Source organism: Augochlora pura, chromosome 2, assembly GCF_028453695.1.
Source record: "Augochlora pura isolate Apur16 chromosome 2, APUR_v2.2.1, whole genome shotgun sequence".
Taxonomy (NCBI): Eukaryota; Metazoa; Arthropoda; class Insecta; order Hymenoptera; family Halictidae; genus Augochlora; species Augochlora pura.
Genome location: NC_135773.1, coordinates 11,682,321 through 11,702,791, shown reverse-complemented (window position 1 = coordinate 11,702,791; position 20,471 = coordinate 11,682,321). Strand labels below are relative to the sequence as shown.

General features: G+C 33.0%; 5 protein-coding genes across 9 annotated transcripts in view; 4 read left to right on the top strand and 1 right to left on the bottom strand.

The window, feature by feature from the left end:
* Window positions 1–5,779, bottom strand: part of LOC144475978 (protein expanded) — a 112,433-nt gene extending 106,654 nt beyond the window's left edge. The window contains exon 1 of the mRNA XM_078192472.1: window positions 5,306–5,779. The gene's annotated coding sequence lies outside the window, so the exon portion shown is untranslated. The remainder of the gene's footprint in view (window positions 1–5,305) is intronic.
* Window positions 5,780–6,620: 841 nt separating this feature from the next.
* LOC144477359 (WD repeat-containing protein 26) lies at window positions 6,621–14,457 on the top strand. 2 transcript variants are annotated; one of them, XM_078195081.1, is made up of 11 exons: window positions 6,621–7,069; window positions 7,447–7,683; window positions 8,285–8,444; window positions 8,713–8,883; window positions 9,072–9,245; window positions 9,445–9,630; window positions 9,703–9,969; window positions 10,057–10,202; window positions 10,283–10,491; window positions 10,579–10,773; window positions 10,853–14,457. In XM_078195081.1, the coding sequence occupies exons 1-11, from the start codon at window positions 7,056–7,058 to the stop codon at window positions 10,903–10,905; spliced, it is 1,812 nt and encodes a 603-aa protein (XP_078051207.1). In that variant the 5' UTR covers window positions 6,621–7,055; the 3' UTR covers window positions 10,906–14,457. The 2 variants fall into 2 exon arrangements, with proteins under 2 accessions (XP_078051207.1, XP_078051198.1); XM_078195072.1 differs by having other exon boundaries at window positions 6,622–7,069; window positions 10,878–14,456.
* Window positions 14,458–14,967: 510 nt separating this feature from the next.
* On the top strand, window positions 14,968–17,420 carry Tbcc (Tubulin-binding cofactor C). The gene is made up of 3 exons (XM_078187148.1): window positions 14,968–15,198; window positions 15,486–15,728; window positions 15,840–17,420. The coding sequence occupies exon 3, from the start codon at window positions 15,997–15,999 to the stop codon at window positions 17,023–17,025; it is 1,029 nt and encodes a 342-aa protein (XP_078043274.1). The 5' UTR covers window positions 14,968–15,198; window positions 15,486–15,728; window positions 15,840–15,996; the 3' UTR covers window positions 17,026–17,420.
* Window positions 17,421–17,556: 136 nt separating this feature from the next.
* On the top strand, window positions 17,557–18,876 carry LOC144473356 (succinate dehydrogenase assembly factor 4, mitochondrial). Of its 4 annotated transcripts, none has more exons than XM_078187187.1 (4): window positions 17,557–17,735; window positions 17,940–18,062; window positions 18,126–18,215; window positions 18,300–18,876. In XM_078187187.1, the coding sequence occupies exons 2-4, from the start codon at window positions 17,963–17,965 to the stop codon at window positions 18,467–18,469; spliced, it is 360 nt and encodes a 119-aa protein (XP_078043313.1). In that variant the 5' UTR covers window positions 17,557–17,735; window positions 17,940–17,962; the 3' UTR covers window positions 18,470–18,876. The 4 variants fall into 4 exon arrangements, with proteins under 4 accessions (XP_078043313.1, XP_078043295.1, XP_078043305.1 ...); XM_078187169.1 differs by having other exon boundaries at window positions 17,687–17,839; window positions 18,300–18,873; XM_078187179.1 differs by having other exon boundaries at window positions 17,701–17,839; window positions 17,916–18,062; window positions 18,300–18,873.
* A 20-nt stretch (window positions 18,877–18,896) lies between these two features.
* LOC144473377 (uncharacterized) lies at window positions 18,897–20,369 on the top strand. Its single transcript, XM_078187201.1, has 3 exons — window positions 18,897–19,030; window positions 19,105–19,206; window positions 19,288–20,369. Exons 1-3 carry the CDS (start codon window positions 18,958–18,960, stop codon window positions 19,425–19,427), a joined length of 315 nt encoding a protein of 104 aa, XP_078043327.1. The 5' UTR covers window positions 18,897–18,957; the 3' UTR covers window positions 19,428–20,369.
* The last annotated feature ends 102 nt before the right edge of the window (window positions 20,370–20,471 follow it).

Sequence of the window (20,471 nt, the reverse complement as noted above, 5' to 3'; positions counted from 1 at the left end):
AATCAAATGAAAAAGAGAAACATGTAACATATTGGTAAAATACAAAAAAGTATTCTATGTAGATACAAAATGGTAAAATGAAAGCAGAACAAAAGAGAGAAAGTACAGATTGCGAGACAGAAGAGAAAAGGGATCCAAACTATGCGTATTCATAATATGGAACATTACAAGAATAAAGAAGACTTTGCGCGCACAATTGCTATTACATATATCTAACTATTGTATCTCGAAGTGAAAAAAATCCGGCAACGCAAATTAAATGCTTTGCTCTGAAACATTCCCGTAACCTCTGGTATTCCATTCCGGTATTTAATGGTTGACGCCAGGCTCCGTTTGGATATACCGACGAATGCAGCGCCGATTCTTCTTTTCCACGAGGGATTTTCCGCAAATTCCCTCTGGTATTCCGACCGGACCCATTTAACTTTCTTTCACCGGGCCGTGGAGTGGAAACGGAAGAAGTGAAAATATGTTGGAGAGGATCATGGCCACGGCCGGTATACTGCTTCCACGAAACGTCCTCGGATCAGAACTTTAAGTGGAGTCTAGAGAAATGATGGATTCCAGGCTAGGCTGCTCGTAAACTCGCGATGAGCCTTCTACGCACCGCTACTTATCGTTAGGACAGAATCGTTATTGTGCCTCGGAAATTATAAGAACGAAGACGGCAAGCCAGCCGGAGAAACCATCATTCAGGCATTCCTAACTGCACCACGGACACGCTATACAATTGCCTCCTTGATATTTACCATGAATCGACCGGCCTATACGATATTCTCGACACTTTTTGTTTCCTCGAAAAATCCGCGCGCGAAATGCGTGCTTTCGAGCGACAGACACATCTTGCACACCCTTTGCGTTGTTCAGCAATAACACAAGAGACAAGAGAGAACATGTATACGCTTGATTAACCAGTTAGCTGTTCTTGACAAGTATACTCGTACAAAGTGTTGTATTTAAACAAAATATAAAGAAAATGAAATATATGCAGTGATATTACAGTAACTTACACGCGTTTCAAAGAGATTGCAACAACTGATTGATTAATTAGACCAACACGATTTGATCGTTTTACGATTGTTACTCGAAAAGCAAGATTCGTTGAAAAACGCAGGATACGAATTCCTTTTACCTCGGATCTCTTTTCCTTCCTCTCTCGAGATGAACCACCAAAAATAAGAAACCGGACTATCACGTAGGAAGACCTATCGTGACATCATCGCGATATTATTCATTACGGTTCTGGTATCGCATAGTTAATCTCGCACACGGCGGCATGCCTAAATCGTACGTGACACATGTAGCTGATCCTCCCTGGACCAAATTCATGCTCTCTTTACGCGTAGAATAAATCTTTGCCAGCAGAACGCTGAAAATTCAACATCAGCATCACGCAACAGGTTGTAAATGTTTAACATAATGAAATTCAAATTCTAAGCTTAAAACAGAAACTAAACATGTTGTATAACATTCAGCCACACTCACTGTTGCACATTCATATATGTATATATATATTATTAATACAATAATTTCATTTTAACATATACATTATTCGTACCAATCTGGAATGAAATTCAACTAGTGATAGAGGTTTTACAAACATACAATACAATAAATACAAATTTTCTATGTTTTTTGAAAAAGATTGTGAACGACTGTCGCTGTAAATCAAATTACAAGGCAACACAAGAATTATTGTATCTCCATGCGTACAATAAGATCTGTATTATAAAGAATGTAAAAAAACTAAGGTTGTCTTTGCCGGCTATAGATCCCAAAAATGATAATGAAGGGGAAATAATCACGGTGCAAAAAGACCCGTAAAACCGGTCCAAACTTTGTTGCAGTATGTACTTTGTTTCGCCGATCCGCGTAAAGTTCGGTCGTAACTAAGGGATTAATTATTTTAATGAACCCTCGCATACATCGCGGGAACGCGCGTTCAACGTTCGCGCATCGTCCGATTGTGCGAGTTATGCGGTATGCAAAATACCACTGGGAACGAAGATTTTGTTCGCGGTCGGAACTGAAAATACGACGCTGCGTAGCAAAGGTCTTCGGACGTTCCCTCGGATGCCGCTCGGCCGAGGAGATGCCCGGATATTATTTGCCCTGGCGCAGCGGCCTCCATCGCAGCCTCGAAAAGTATTTTGCACGAGCGATATTTACGCTGGACAAACATACAAAAGTGCAAGGCGAGACGAGGGTGTGAGAGTTGCGGAGGCAACGCGGCCGGTATGACACGGGGAGCAATAACTTACGATATCGTGAACACTTGGTCATGCATGCAGGCACCGCGTCCCCGCGTCGCGTCGTCGTCGTGCGGTTTTACACGGAACGAAAGAACCGAACCGTACACCCTCCTCACCATCTTTTTTGCATACCTACGCAGCTACGCAAAATATACGAACGAAGGGTACACGGGATCATTCTACAAACTTATGACCAAAATTCACACAACTTTTCGGGCGTACGCTGCGCCCGTCGGACGCAAACAGGAAAGACACAGTGCCGATAAAGATGGCTGCTTGCGAATTCCATGTGCTACACTGTAGATACATTGGATTTTTACTACATACGAGCGGATGAAATTCAATCGCGGCGATAAATGAAGTTCAGCACTGCGAAGATGATATGCACACCTAAAGTAGCGTGATCAGGGTCCATTTCGACCCATGCTTATGAATACAGTAAAGTATTTAATGCATATATGACGTTCAAGTGAAACAGAAGAAACATCAATATTGTCAGAAGAAGGAATTGATTCGTTGTAGTCGATGTGGACAGTGTTTTGCATTCAAATTCGTACTTTTTTTGCAGTCTATTTAAATGATCTACACTGTCCAATTACCCTACCTCCAATGAAGGGAACAATGATCAACAATAAGTAAGATTTTGAACAAAAAGATAATATATCTTCAACTAGAGGCAATATAGAATAAACGCAATTTTAACTATCCAAAACTGTGTTAGTAAACATTCATTTACATTCCGTTCTAGCTTGTATAAAAAGGTAGCTATGTACATGCAATTTATGTCTACAATGAAATTACTCTCTTATTGTGAGAGTTAACACATATAGACCCCGGCCGTGACGATATTTCTCGTACAAAACCGCTTTAGAATTGTATAATAGCGAGAGATAGTTACGGCTACCGTTTCTTCTACGTATTAACATTCAGCACGGCAAACCATAGTTGAGGAGAACATCACATCAGGGAACTGTTCAGTGTACTCACAGACATTTATGTATTATTACGATTGCGCATAGCGAAACCTAGAAGAGTTTGTTCTATCACATCGAAAAACGAGCATTCTCGCCACGTAAATAAATCACGTAGAAAAGAACGTATGTACATAGGTGCAAAGACGTAGTGTCAGCATTCTCACTCAAAGACGAAAAGAATGCATATGATCGATAGTATGAGATGATTAATCCTCGAACGGTGGGACCTTTTTTACAATTACATTATTGATGTTATTTAGGATTACGTCACCTTCGTACATTGATACTTTTATAATATATTTTTGAAAATACATATTGTACACTACAATACTTGTTAGTCTTTCTGTTTTTTCCATTGTTTCATTAAATTGTCAAAAATTAAATAAGTGGCGATTTGAATACCCCGGGTCCCATATCCTGCTGCCAGAAGGTTGGACTAGTATTTACGTTAAACAATGCTGCAAATAGTTTGATTTTACCTCTTTCAATTTACTTTCTGTTTCTTCGGAATGTTAAAAAGTTGCGTGGACGAAAACGAACATTTGTTAACATTTCAGAAACCGCTACCGTAATGAATTTCACGACGAATACAACTATCAAAGTTTTAAATTCTTCAAACTTTACTTACTACTTTAATTGTAACTTGATAGAAAAACAGGAATGCTTCTTTCGTAGTGTACGGTGCGTGTGTGTGAGTGAAATTGTATTATGTTGTGTAGGAAGGTAGCTTTATAACACTAAGAAATTGTAAAGTTGATATCCCGTCAGAGTATTGCCGAAATTGTACATAGAATATTTACCTAATTCGGAAGGCGTGATTGGATATAATTTATGTACTCTGCAGAGATTACTTTTTCAAGATAGAAACCATAAGAAGCTAACCTCAACAACACCGACTACACGCGGTCGAATGCGCGGGTGCTGCAAGTCAGAATGCGCGCATGCGCATCCGCTGTGGAATGTGCCCCCACCTTGCGGGCAACCTCTTCCCGTCCCGCGACCAGCGATGGACTCGAGACGCGTCGAAATACTTCGAATATTATTCGAAATTGAGAGTCCTTGGAGAATACTACAAATTTCTCGGTACAATCTTAAACCCGAAATATTTCGATGCTCATGAATACTCTGAATAATCTTGGAGATGATCTCACACGTAATGCGAATGATGAACGAATTAAAAAGCAATCGTTACTTATGTCCTAAATAAGGAGTTTTATTTGGATATCGTAGTCCGAGCTTATCGTTCTTGCTTTATATCTATCGATTGAATGAGTTTATTATGCGGTAAAAACTGCACAATACGAGGATATTATACTTATTGTTCTGCAACCAATCCTAACATTATTTTTCTAAGTTCTCGCTGCGATTCAAATGTTACTTGAGAAGCTAAGCATTCTTTTACGATCAAATTGCATAAAAAACGCGACAGAGAGAATTGAATAGCCATCACTCCACGCGATTTGCCCTTCCCTTCCATTGCCCTCACCTCACCAGCGACCCTGCAGCCCTTCCTCGTCGCACTAAAAGCATACGGCTCATTCCACTCGACGACGTGCTGTCGTACGGTGGCCGTCGAAATGTGTATGCACAGACGCATACGTATTTGAAGACGTACGTCCGCTATAGAGAATTCCTTACACGCGAATATATGCGACTATTCTTCATAGAAGTAGAAGCTCGTTTAATCCGAGCGCAATTAGTCAGCAAAAGAAGGTATTAAGAGTTTTTGTCGAGAGTTGTAACAGAAGAAAAACGATCCTACAAAGTTCACAGCAATTACAGAACATATTTGTTTAAATACAGTTTTAGAACCCGAATACAATGACATGGCTTTATGTTTTAGAATTCGAAGAATATCAACTCGAGAATGATTTGAAAGCAACGTTCCAGACATCTATGATAATCCGAAATGTGATTGCCCGCGCTTTTCAAGTATGGCGTCTCCTGGAGGAACGTCAAATGACTTGATATTGAACAGTATAACCGCGAAATTACAGATTATGCGACCTTTGTTGCAATATAAAATGCAGAAGAGTTTCATTCGCATTTATGTCAAAGATGTAATATAAGGATGCTTACCACTTCTTAACGTTCACGATGATTTTATATTGATGAAAAGAACATTCCGAAGACGCACGTAATCCGGTTAATCCAACGAACACAAAGAGGGGTGCTTTAGGCGCGCAACAAGTGGACGTAACGAATAAACACTTTTGCGTAAGAATATTATAAAATACACAGCACAACACAGATCGCACGTTTGCCGTTAATTTACACGAGACTCCCGTAATCTCACGTGATCTTTAACGAATCCCTCTCCCTTCTTCTCTCTTTGCTACTTTTTTTTACTGATCACACATCGCTTAAACCGCGGGAAAGCCGTTTTAACGGCATCGCGAACGACATTCTTGCGAAAAGAAAATCCGTCAGCTGCGTTGACAAAGCGTTAAGTGTGCGAGGACGCATTAAATATTTAGGACACAGTTCTGCGGAACGAAGATGTACGGAGACGCAGAAACCACCATCACAACGTACTGCATCGGCGGCCGGCGAGTGACTGACTAGTGGTAGTGGCACACGCCGGCTCCCCATAGTCGACGAGCTAACCTAACAGTGGAATCCACTTGCACCCCACGAAGTTATACGCGAACTGCATCTACTATTGAAGCGTGCCGGTAGAATAATTGTATAAGACGGTTCGTATCGATTCTATCGGAAAATTTCTACTTACATTTCATCATACAAGTTAAACGGTTAACGTACAATTAATTTTAATACATACGTATAACAGCAGACATTATTAATGGTATGTTGTTTCCCAGTTTATTTTACAAGATTACGACCTCTTGAAATATTTGATTGCTACTTCATTTATTTGACATTAAATAATGTTATGTTCATTAATATTATTAAAAGATATATAATCTACGATAATGTAATTGACATAAATTGAATGTTAGGAGAATATCATTTACTTTAAAGTAAATGTTCATTATTCAATTTTTGGCATTAATAATATTACAACCAGCACGCTTAAAATACTTGATAGATAATGTAAGTTAGTTGCAAAATACCATAGTATACTCAAAAGTAGAATCTATTAAATAGCATTTTGGTTGCATAATCAAATTAAATGCTTAATGTATAAGACCAAAATCATTGCATAATATTAACAAGATTACTTCATCTTCAATTTTTCAACTTGCTCAAAACGATTGATTTAACCTTCTAATATTTACGAAAAAATTCCTAAGGAGAGTTCAAAACGCCCGCTACACATTGTTTCATTGGATAGGTAGTGCCATCCTACAGCGAAAGTCCCAAGCAAACGGATTTCACGGGTTTAGAAAGGCAACGTACATATGTGAGCGGACATAGTGGGCGCCATAGTCAGCGGAACTATCTGCAAAGAAGATCAGTGTGACGTAAACGACGATCTAAACAAGTATCAGCTGTGTAGCAGTCATTGTTCGTATCCGTTTTGGCAGACATACAAGAATTCTGTTTTTCTTCGTTTTCTGATCGTCGGGCAATAAAGTCCGACAGAATAAACGATACACGCGTAAATCGAGAAGACAAGTGGAAAAAAAGGGGGGAGGCTACGAGTTTTCCGTAGAACGCAACCGTGGCTGCGTGCGTGCTCCAGCCCCAGCCCCACCAACGATCTTAGGGACAATAATCGTGTGAAAAACGGGGCGGTACGCGCATAAGCCTGGCCTCGAGCGGCGAGTCGGACGACGGTGGACTCGCTCCGCCACCGCGCAAAAGGTCCCGTAGTTCTCTCCCGACTACCCTACGACCAGCGGACGAGCACCACACCGATCCCGAGATGGAAAATTATCGGTAACGCAATCAGGCCCCTAGACGTCGTGACCGTGTAGTCAACACACGAAGGGGCCTACCCCCTTCATAATGACGCTTTCGCGTGTATCTCGATTCTTCCAGAATTTCGAGACATACCGACGTCGAATGCATTTCATACATGCTGTTTCCAATGCTGTTTTCTTACTTTTCATATCAAATTAGTAAAATCCCATTCAGTAGTTAGAGACCCTACATATAAAAACAGAAAGTGCTTTAACATTTTTCTCCAGAAACCCAAAGAATTGCATCTTGTGTCAAGTTTGAAAACATAACACGTTACGCCAGTACCATGTATGCTCTCGCATCATGGACCAGACATTGCTATGAGGAATAACGCTTCCATGTGTATATAACAGCGTAATGCAACAGCAGACCTCAAATGGCGGCATTTCCTCTGGACTTCAGCAGAATGGAGGCACAGCTGACTCTGGTGGACCTCACGCAAATGGCAATATAATGCCAGAATCAGACAGTGACATCAACGGTGTAAACGGAGAAACAAATCAGAACTTAGGACCTCCAAAAATAATGGATAAAACTAATCAAGACATTGTGAGACTTATTGGACAGCATTTGAAGACAGTTGGACTTGAGTATGTAGTCAATATCATTTGACTCTTATGCGATTATGATTTGTGGAAAAATTTAGATTTTCATGGGAGAATATTAATATCCTGTACATGCTTCAGAAACTGTTTCATATTTAATACAATATTTATGGTTTGCTAATAATTATTTTATTCTTCTTATTGGTTTTAAATGTTTCTTTGTTTCTTCAGTGTTCTTTGTTTCTTCAGTGTTCTTTGTACGTATGCATTTATCAGAACTATTGTATTGCAACCTATCTGGACTGCATACTGTGTGGTGGGAGAAAGCTAATTATAGAACCTTGAAATATAGTCACTAGTATCTGCAAGTTATACTTGCTTTATAATGATGTACGCAATATAAAAAAGCAATATATGCAGGCATATAATTATAAATTGTATTAGCAATAGAGTATAATAGTATAATATTATTTTCAGTTTAGTACTGAAAACATGCAAAGATTGTTTACTTTTTTCTGAGTAGATTTGCTGGTTACCTGGTTGAGTAGATGTATGCTTTAAACAAAAATAAAGTATCTAATATATTTTTAAACCTATACAAGTTCATTAATTAATTAAAATTAATAAAATAAAATGTCGATTTCAGTCGAACAGCAGATCTACTTATGCAAGAATCAGGTTGCAGACTAGATCATCCTGCAGCTGCAAAGTTTAGACATCATGTTATGGATGGGGATTGGACTAAGGCAGAACATGATCTTAATGAACTTAAATCATTTTTAAATGACACGAGTCAGAGTTTAGTGGTAAAAATCATTATCATTAAAATTGTCTAATTCTACTAATTCTTTGCAAACAAAAGAATTTGAAACTGAGCATTCTGTGGGGATGTGTTGCATTTATGGCAATAATTGCAATTGGAAAAAATCATGTCATACATAAAGTTTGTTAATTGTTGTAAAATAATAAAAGAAATACAAAAAAATTTGCAAAGGATTAAGTATGTTTAGTATGCTCATTAATTATAAATGTATTCTCATTAATATATATCTCATTAATATTCATTGATTTCAGGAAATGAAGTTCTTATTACTAGAACAAAAATACTTAGAATACTTGGAAGATGAATTGGTAGTAGAAGCAATACAAGTTTTACGCAACGAACTTACACCCCTAGGTCATAATACAAGTCGTGTCCACCAATTGTCTGCATTTTTAATGTGTAGTGGACGCGATGAGTTACAGGTACTATAAAACATAATTATTGAAAATATGATATTGCAGAAACACTCGCAATATAACGTGTACTGCATATTTTGTTGCAATAGAGATTGGCTACTAATGAACTCTCAAAAAATTAATATGCATAATAATTTCTGAAACTAACCTGCTACTGAAAATTTGATCACTAGCAAATAGACACTTGTTAACAGACACGAGCAGGCTGGGATGGCAAAGGCGCAACATCAAGGGCAGCCTTAATGGATAGACTACAGAAATTCCTGCCACCTTCTATTATGTTACCACCACGTCGTCTTCACTATCTACTGTGCCAAGCTGTAGAGATGCAAAATCAGCAATGCACATACCATGTAACTCAAACTCAGGTACTATTTATTTAATTAATTTTATACAACTCCAGTACTATGGTTCTATTTTAAATTTCCACTACAATATAAGTGTATGTCAAATAAAATCATTTAGTCAATTCAAAATTGCATGGAAAGTATCACTCATTCTATTGCATTAAATATTGTATTGCTCTTTATTAACGTAAATATAATTAATTTTTGTCTCGCCAATTAGACGACTTTAGAAAATGTTTCGCTGCTCGTGGATCATAGTTGCAACAAAGAACAGTTCCCATGCCATACTATACAAGTGCTCAATAACCACATGGATGAAGTATGGTATTGTAAATTCTCTCCAGATGGTCTCAAGTTAGCTACAGGTTCCAAGGATATGTCTGTAATTATTTGGGACGTTGATCCTGTAAGTAAATTGTTGCACATAATAAAATAATAATTTGCAAACAATCTATTAATAAATTTCTAATGAAAATAGGAAACATTAAAAGTAACTCATAGAAAAACATTACAAGGTCACACCTATGGAGTGGCATTAATTGCTTGGAGTCCTGATAGCAGCCTTCTTATTGCCTGTGGACCCGAAGATTGTCCAGAACTTTGGCTTTGGAGTATTGATCCACCCGATTATGAATTACGTGCTACAGTTACCCAAAGTACTGACGATTCACTTACGGCTTGCGCCTGGTATCCTGATTCAAGTAAATTTGTGGCGGGAGGACTTCGTGGACAATTCTATCAATTTGTAACATATCAATCACGTTTATTTTATAATTAATATCAATTGTAAAATGAACGAATCTTCAAGTGTTCATTTATAATGATATTTTAGGACCTGGAAGGAAACGTGTCAGAATCATGGGAAGGTGTCAGAGTAAAATGCTTGTGGTGCAAAAATGATGGGAAAACCGTCTTAGCTGCTGATTCACATCATCGAATTAGAGGATACAGTTTTGACGACTTATGTGACTTTACAATGTAAGATTGCAAATATTATTTATTCATACTGAATTATAAGCTACAACGGCATCCACGAAAGCGTAAATATAATATTATAGATTACAAGAAGACCATCCTGTGATGTCATTTACTGTAAATAAAACAGATCGACTTGCACTTTTGAATATAGCTAATCAGAGTGTAGATCTGTGGGATCTACAAGATAGATGTCTAGTAAGACGTTTCCAAGGTGTTACACAAGGGCATTTTACAATTCATAGTTGTTTCGGTGGTGTAAATCAAGATTTCATTGCTTCTGGTAGTGAAGGTACATTGAATTACAGCAAATTCAATATGACCTATTATATATTTGTTTTAATTACGTAATACGATATATGTTTTACTTTTGTTTCAGATACTAAAGTGTATGTGTGGCATATCAAGAGAGAACTACCAATAGCAACATTAACAGGACACAGTGGGACAGTAAATTGTGTTTCATGGAATCCAGTATATCATCATATGTTGGCTTCTGTATCAGACGATTGTACTGTAAGAATATGGGGTCCCAGATCTTCATCTCCAGAGAAAACTGAAAGTGACAAGACTGGTGAGTTTATTATAATAAATACTTTGTTATTCTAAACTTTAGGTATCACTATGACTTTATTTATTATGTAATAAATTAGCGATTAAATTTTGTCAAACTTTTAGTACCATTGGAGAGCAACTCCTCAAATGATAGTGGCTGGCATGAAATGGTATCGTAGCGAACTACAGTGCAACAATGGGCCCATCATTTCATGGTGTTCAAAAGACTGTCATATTGATTGTCACATTGACTCTTTCCTGCCCCCCAACCCCCCCGCCCCCAGCAGCTATCTGTTTATGCCTCATTACTGTAAGTCTGGGTAAATGACTGTACAAGAGTAAATGAGGGTTACGTTAGCATCAATTGCTAACTAATTAAAAAACTGATCATCGGACGTTATTTGAACAACTATTTCTTTTCTATTGACGGTTTTTCTATGAATCCGTACAATCTGTTTGCCTGTTAAAATTGAATTTGAATAATTTATTGATGAGAGCTAATGATTGAAAATAAAAACAGCATAATAATGTCTCCTAGATTAGATTAAGACAGAATAGAAATTCAACAAATGCCGTCTTAGAATTAATGTAATGAAACAAATTAATGTGCATTAATAAGAACATTATGAAAGGCAAAAGTGGTTTTGCGAAATTATAATAGAATATTTGTTTTGACAGAAATGATGTCAAATTTAACCTTTCCAAAAATAAAATGTTGTAAATAACAGTTTCATGCTTGATGGATTTCTAGTTAATTTTTTTAATCATTAATAAAGGTGATATTACTCTTATTTTTCATCACAGATATAACTGCCATCATACAATGATACTGTGTGTTTCGATTTACATGCCGATGTCTTGAGATGAGGTAAAAAGTATAGAAATAATATAAATACTGTATGAAAGAAAATTTAGTTTCGGTAGAATAATTTGCAATGAGAGACAACTGAGGTAAATTGTGAACTTGGCAAATGTTTCAAATATTTCATAAAATATGAAATTCAATTCAAAATTTCATCAGATAATTGAAGTGCTTGATAATTTCATTCTAATAAGAACTAAACTCGCTTTGTAAGTTAAGCATCAATACTAAAATTAGTACCTTTATTAAATACTGTGATTTTATATTCAAATATACGCACTTGGTGTAAAAATTTATAAATAATTACATTTGCCTTAAAATTTCCAGCTTGTGAAAACTTTTAAATAGTATCTGTAGACTGTATAGATTTTTAATTTTTATTTGGAAACATTGGTTACATTTTTTATAAATCAAATATTTTGCATATACAGCATTCTTTTCTTATTATTTACGTTATTAAATCTCACTATTAATACCAAGTGACAAAAATTATCATTCATAATGTACTAATGTTTAGAAATCAGAAATCAAAAGCAAGCATATAACTCTACGAATAGTTCACAATTTAAGCATATATAAAATTACAGCATCTTTTTTTGCTGTACTTATTACATATACTTATACGTAATGTGTACGTTATACTTCTGTTCTGATCATATCAAATCATTACAATCAATACTATTCCATTTTTCCCAAATGCATTATTGAATAGTAACTATTCAAAAAAACAAATGAAACATGAAAACATATAACAAAATAATATATTGTATGTTTTGTTACTGAAAAACATAACATCTTGAAGCATGGTCATCAGTAACGAAATATTACATTTTTTAAGCCTGGTAATAAGCAGTTAAAAAACAAAACTAGAGGTTTCACAATATATCAGAAGCTGTAAGGTACATTTGTACAAATACTATCAGAACAAATAATACTATAAATACATTTACATAAAAAAAAATGTCTGTAGTTTATGGCCCTGAAATTATAGTGAGAGAATATGATGTCAATCACTGTTATCATTTGCATTTACCTCTGGTGCCTTAGCACTTTATAATCTAAAAGTTTCCAGCATTTTTCAATAATTTCAATTCATATTCAATTTATAACTTTACGCAATTTTCAATATAACATAACATGTAGTACATTGTATCTAAAAATACACTTGAATAGTATTCAAGTTCAATGTGCATCATTGTCATCAACTTTTCAGTGATATGTTTCTTTTCACTTATTCATAATATTGACATTACATATATATATATATATATATAATGTTTTAATTGTCTCTTTGTAATTAAGTACTTTTGTATTTCGTTGTGAGACATAGAAAAGCAATAACAAAAATTCGTAAAAGTCTTCTTTTTTATAAGACTAAAATAATACAATAACTCGAGATACAAAGTTTGCCACGTTTAACAAAATAAATAAATATAGAAATTTGCATAAAATATTAATCATTTAAATTATTTTATGTAAATAAGGGGCAAAAATATTTACAAATAAATTTGCAAATTAAAGGAAAGTAATTTTATATTTAATTTATAACAAAAAAAAAATAAAAAATAAAGAATTCAGATGAAATAACTACTTCTTAAACAGTATTATATTATGTTAATTCATAATAAATGATTTTTAAATAATTTTGGACCAGATGTATCAATGTTTTAAAGGATATAATGAACAGTAATAATACTTAGGCATAAAAGGATGATATATCGTAATGTAATACCTTGAGTTTTCACAGTGCAATCGAAGTATCTATTAGATCCAACTAGATTATAATATGATTCAGCTTTATCAGAAAGAAAGAAAATAATAAAATTTGTTTAAGAATTTTTATGTATATTATTACAATTATTCTACATTACTTTCTTAATTTGTTAGGTTTTACATTATCATTTCATATGTACATAAAATGATAAATATATGGTTTTATGAAAAGAACTGCCGTTTGTTATGATAGCAATGAGTGTTTGTTCTTAGAATATCTATTTTACGTATTTCATATTAAAATTGTGTAACGCTAGACACTAGTGGGATCGTTTTAAGACCAATAATGCATGAGTTACGCGCTTGTGTTACTTATAATTTATCGAAAATGATATTTCAAATAAATTATAAGGAGTCAGCCAAATGCGTAAATAAGTAGTTACATTTATGTATAGTACATGTAATAGTGGACATTTCCTATTTTTCATAAATGAGAATATATTTCGTAACTTTTTCAAATATAGCATACATTATTTAACAAGTTATTTCAGTAAGGCACCGCTTGTATTATTGCAGATTGAAGTATTGTAACAAATTTAATAATAGATTGATGTAATAATAATTGGAAATTAAATCGTATAAAAATTAAACAAAATTTTGATACAAAATTCATACATCACTTTGAACATTTAATATATTAAATAGGGATATTCAGTCATTTCTTGTACAAATCACCAGAAAGATCATCTTAATGATTATTTTTTTATTGCTGTGTAATGTAATGAAATGTACTTGGAAATACAGTCTTAATTAGTATTGCTTTGGAGACGTGTTCCCTACTTGTATATTTTATCTGTGCTTACGTATGTATGAAAGACTGTATAATAAATATTCTTCTACAATTTTTAACTTAGACTGTTTCCATAAGTATGAAGGCCTGCACTTTTTCCAAAATATGTACACCATGAAATTAATATTACAATTAAACACGTAAAGTATTACACTAGTAAAATTTTCTTGTGATATATTACTTCTGTATAATTAGCTTTCAAATCTCTTAGTGTCCCCGCAATAGGCGAGAGAAATATTGAACTATATGTTACATAATAATAAACTCTAAACTATTGTATATATTAACATTTCATTACAATAAACTGAAAAAAACGTTTGTCCGACTTGTAGCAAATTATTTACTTTACATGCCGTTTATACTCACTTTATATTATTTTTTATTTGCACACCACTAAAAAAATATTAACAGTACTTGTAATAACAGCTATGCTTATATTTCATCTAGTATCACATTTAACTGTATCCAAGCACGATTATAATTAAGTAAAAATGTGTAAGTGTAGCACTACAAATTATAATTTCAAACTGCACAATGTTAGTCGAATTTTATATAAATTTGTAAACCTATTAATTAGTAATTAGTAATACGTATATAAAAATTATATTTTTAATGAATTAGTTTGAAATAATTATGTATTTCTGCCAATTGAAAAATGAACGCATCTCACCATGTCATTTGTTATATTTGCATCTTAATATTTAAATTTCCCGCAAATTTTATCGAACAAACTCGTGTCTTTTCGAGAGTTTTGTACAACGTGACCAAGCCGGGTAAGATTGTACGTATACACCATCCCTTCCCATCGCACTTGATCTCGATGTCTCGAGACGCACATCATTCTTTACGGTATTGATGATTTCCATTTTAGGAAATCTTGGTATTAAGTAGTATGCTTTACAAGCAACCAAAATCATCATTTCGTTTTCTAAAAGGTGGTCTGAAAGCAGCTATTGTACTTGAAGTCTTATTCGCAGGTGCATCATACTCAGTTTGGCGCTGTATGAATAGGTCTCAAGGTAAGTTGCACATCGCCTTTCACGATTTTTTTATGTTTTTAGGTTATCTCTACACACAGCTCCTATTAGTGTATCAATTTATAATAAAACGATACTACATAATTGTACGTATTAATCTGTATACAGTCTAGCAAACATAAGATACAATAAATAAATCTTACTGCAAATTTTCACAGTTTATTAAAATTTTATTTAATTTCATAAAATGATGTCATTCACATTAAATTGGGTTCTTCTAAATTTTTCTTTTGTGAGTCGATTGTTATGTTTATACAGATTTTCATTAGATTGCAGGTATTACATGCACCAGCATTATCCATTCGTCCTAGAAATATATTATAAGACTATTGAAAAATTGTCTGGGAATACCATAGTAAGATTGTATGACAGTCAAATGTGGGAAACAACAAAGAAATGAACATTAGATCTACATGGAGTTCATGGGATCTTCAGATTTTCTAATAGGAAGTGATGGTTCAAATGGTTCTTATCTAGAAATACATTATTCTAATGAAAAATATTTACAACAGGTGTGTATGCGCCATCACATTGATTATAGAGTATATCAGTAAAATAACAGGTTTCGTAAACTTTACTATATATGTTTTACATTATTATATATGTTCTTATATTTTTTTTAGATCCAGCACAGGAAATCTGAAGGCATAGAAGATCAGATCTACAATGCATTAACATACAAATTTGAAAGTAAACCTATGTTGGTGGAAAATAATAACCCGTGTTTTAAACTTAAAAGTATTACAGAAGATATCATCTGCACTACAAAATAGCAACATTATGGATCCTTCTGAATTGATAGAAGGAAGTTTACCAGATCGTATTAACAAAAGGGATCGTGAAAGAAAAAATATTATAGAAAGGCGAAGAGAAGAACGGCAATCATTAGCTGTGGAGTCAGAACAAAGTAGTTATTTCAAAGATACTTTTTATTCATCGTGTAAAAAAATTAAAGAATTGTTAGATGATGCACCTAGTGCATCTACTTCAGCTTTACCTGGAACATTTGATAAAGTGAACAAAGAAATACAAACATTAAAAAATTATTTATCACAATCAAAAATGTTTTTAAAAGTTTATGATATTAGAAGAGCACAAGAGAATTTACAGTTACTAGAAAGTGGAGCCTCTGATTTGGAACTCAAGTTATTACCTAAGAAAAAATTTGGGTTTAAAAATAGACGAGTTGTGAAGAAAACGTCTGATAAGTCACATGATGTAACAGATGGTTTAAAAGACTTAAAGGTCTCCGAAGGAATTGTAAATGGCTCTTCAAAACAAAATCACAAATTGTCGAGCAAGTATGACGATAGTGCGTGTATGATATCGGGAAAAATTGATGAACACATAATTCTTGATGCTGAAAATGTGAATAAGAACGATATCCACCTTTCTGATCTAGCTCGTTGTACAGTACGAATTTATGGCACACCTAGTACTTTGCATATGATAAACTTGAAGCAATGTACTGTATTAGTTGGACCAGTACCGTCATCTGTATTCGCCCACGATTGTAGTGAATGTCTATTCGCTTTTGCGTGTCAACAACTTCGATTACATTCTTCGACAGATTGTACCATTTATTTGCATGTCACAAGTAGATCGATCATAGAAGATTGTACAAATATACGTGTAGCGCCTTATAACTGGTCCTACGAAGATCAGATGAATCATTTCAATCTAGCAGGTCTTGATCCAAAAATGAATAACTGGAATTGTATCGATGATTTTAATTGGTTATCGGATGAGAAACATTCACCGAATTGGAGTGTTCTTGAACCAGAATTACGTGTAAAAAATTGGGATTAAGTAGACTTAAAAAGATAAAATACTTTTCAACTGGGAAATATGAAATTCCGTTTTTGAAAACATCATTTTTTTAAATTAGGTACTATGTTTATTATGTAAATTATTTATGTGCATACTTCGCTTTTTCACAGAAATTACACTATGTAAGTGTTTTATATACTTACAAAATATTTAATAAAATCGCTGTTTACGAGTCATGTACATGCGATATATTTTTGCAAATTCATGCACGCCCTATAAAAAAAACAAATAATAACGATACAGGATATGTTTTTCTTGAACAAAATGTAAATCACAATCCAAATTAATAAATTTTTAAGTATAAGTTTTTACAAAGACATTGCAATGAAAATTATATTTGATATTTTATCTCCCCTACGAGGTTTCTCCGTTTTTTACTAAAAGCTAATATAGTTCTTTCTTTAAATCTTTATTTGACAATTATTAATTGCCTATTTTTCATTACTTATTACGTATTATATAATTACTATATTTATTACTTTTTATTGGATTATTTGTTTATAATATTTATACTTATTTTGTTATCTGTAGTAATACTTCTTTCGTAAATACCGCCATGACGTTATAACTTTTTCATATCAGATGTCAGATAGATCTCAGAATCAGTAGAGACTCTCTGTGTACATACTGAAGTGTCTATAAGAAACAGATCCATACAAATAATGCGACCTCCCTCAACTGTCTTGCTGGTTCGTACATCATGGTTCACCAGTGCACCAGTTGACGTTCACGTTGACTGGTGTTACTATACAGAATCGCGACGTATAGCGTGTGTTCTCTCGCATTCCCTTCGGTACTAAATACAATTCATTTTTTATGAACTTTCAATTGATTTATTATATAAATATATATTTTTTATATAATTATAGTGCTGATAAGTAATCTTTCTTTAGTTATTAAATACAAGAGATACAAAATGTATAAGGTTATGTTCACTACAAATGTCACCGCTGTTCCTAAATTGTTAAAAATAAACTATGAAATTACTACGTATTTAAACAATTTTTTTCATACACGTAAGTACTTTAAATATAAAGCATGGTGTTAGTACATTATATACTTTGTTACTTATTTTGTAGAAATTCATGTGTTATTTACCAAAAAAGATGAAACAGAAAGTCCAAGAATGCGGGAATTTAGAAAAAAGCTACGAGAACGTACACCTATTAGTAAGCAATATTTTATTAATAAATCAAATGTCATAAATATATAATATAGTTATTAACAATACAACAAAACTTGAACTAAAACAGAGAAACTGGAAGAATTAGAAGAAGGTGCACATCCTTATCAAGAGAAAGAACCATTAAAACCTTTCCCAAATAATACTAATCCTAAAACAGGAGAAGTAGGAGGGCCACGAGGACCTGAACCAACACGTTATGGTGATTGGGAAAGAAAAGGACGAGTGACAGATTTTTAGAAATTGTTGATCACATATGTACGAAATATGTGATGAAATAATGTAATATACATTAGTATAACATATATGTATATATAGAAATATCTGAACAGTATATTGTACAATAATATTTTCATAATTGAAAGAGTTTCTGTACTATAATATATTCTAAAAAGTGAATAATTGAATCATGTAAATTTGTGTGAGAAATCGTCTATTTTAAGCACTATATGTTTCCATCGGTAGTCTTTTCCATTTGATTTAAGGTTTAGTAATATTTTTCACTTCCAAATACATACAGTTTGATATATTAAATTAACATTAAAACTATATTTAAAATTACGTTATTTACTGAAGACAAAATTACACAAACTTGTTTCTATTATGTTTTGTTAAACGTAAACAAAAACATTAATATTGTTTAATCATTCAATTTTTTCTTCATTGTGTCAGTGAAATACAGAACTGAGAGGATATTTAATTTAAGATTGTTTGTGCTTTTTATCAGAATGAATATTAGTAATTTTATATATAAAATTTCTATGAAATCACTCACATTTAAACCAAGAGTGTATATAACAGGTATGATACTTAATAGACATTTATTTAAAAAATAATAGTTGTTTAATTCCATTATATTTTGACATCATACATAGCTATGTTATTACAAGCAAAAGAAATAAATACAAAGGTTGTAAAAGAACCATCCCTGAGAATGAAACAATTTCATCAAAAACTAAAATTGCAACCAATACCAAGTGAGTAAAGTAATTTAGATTTAAAGTAAAAATAATATGTAAAATTATAAAATGTTATTATCATAAAATATCCAATGACAGGAGTCCCTCCAAAAGATCGTTTTGTGGATTTACTATTAGTGGAGACTGATCCACAGTCTGGAGAATTAATAGCAGATAATGAAAAAGACCCAACAAAGTGGGGAGACTGGCAACACGGTGGACGGGTGAGCGATTTTTGAATCGGAAACAATATATTATTCATAATTACCATTTAGAGATGTGAACACGTATATCTAAGTATAAGAAAAAAATATCAATCTTAGTTCTTTTTAAACTTCAAAATTAATAATACTTACCAAAAATTGTATTTTTTACACAAATAATAATATGAATTCGTCTTTATATGTATGAAAATGTAAAAATTTCTCTCCAACATAATAGACTTTCAATGCTAGCTAAAATAAATTATTTACATAAATATAATTGTTACATTTCTTTAATAACTTAAATAACATTGTTGGTATTGGTATGAAGTTGATGATAAAGTAAATACAATTTTGATATAAAATTGCAACCATTTATTTAGTATGTAACATTTTAAATGGCATAATCAAATACCTTTTTCATTATTCATTAATGAACTTGTTAACTATGCCACAAATACTTGCGAGGAAGAACATTATCAACTCAGCGTTTTGGTACAAAAAACGTATCGTATATTTTTATGTAAAAAATATATTAAACACAAGACTAAATATTTAATTTAATACATGTACACACAAAAGTAATGAATAAATGTACATTTAGTTAATTAATGTATATGTTGACTAATTTTCGTGTAAGAAACACAATTTCTTATGTATGAATGTCATAATAAAAGAATAAATGGAAGAAGTAATTTGTTCTTTAATTGCAAGAGAAATAATTAAAATTTCTATAGTGTAAGATAATTAAATGCAGTAATTATTTCATTGATTCTATTACTTAAATAATAAATTTATTCCCGTACAAACATATTAAATTATCTCTGTCCGTATACCGTATTCTTAATTTTTCAACAGAATTTTACACTGTAAAAAGTTATTTTCATATTATCTTATATACATTTTAGTAGCACTGTTGACTAAAAGTCTCTCAACAAGAGCATGATAAGGGAATTTTTCAATACTAATTATCAGTTTCTTTGTCTCTATAAAAATTCTATAAAAAGGTGGATGAAAATATTATTACATTAAAAATGTTGTGTGACGTGAAATTAACATTCACAGATACAATAATCTTGT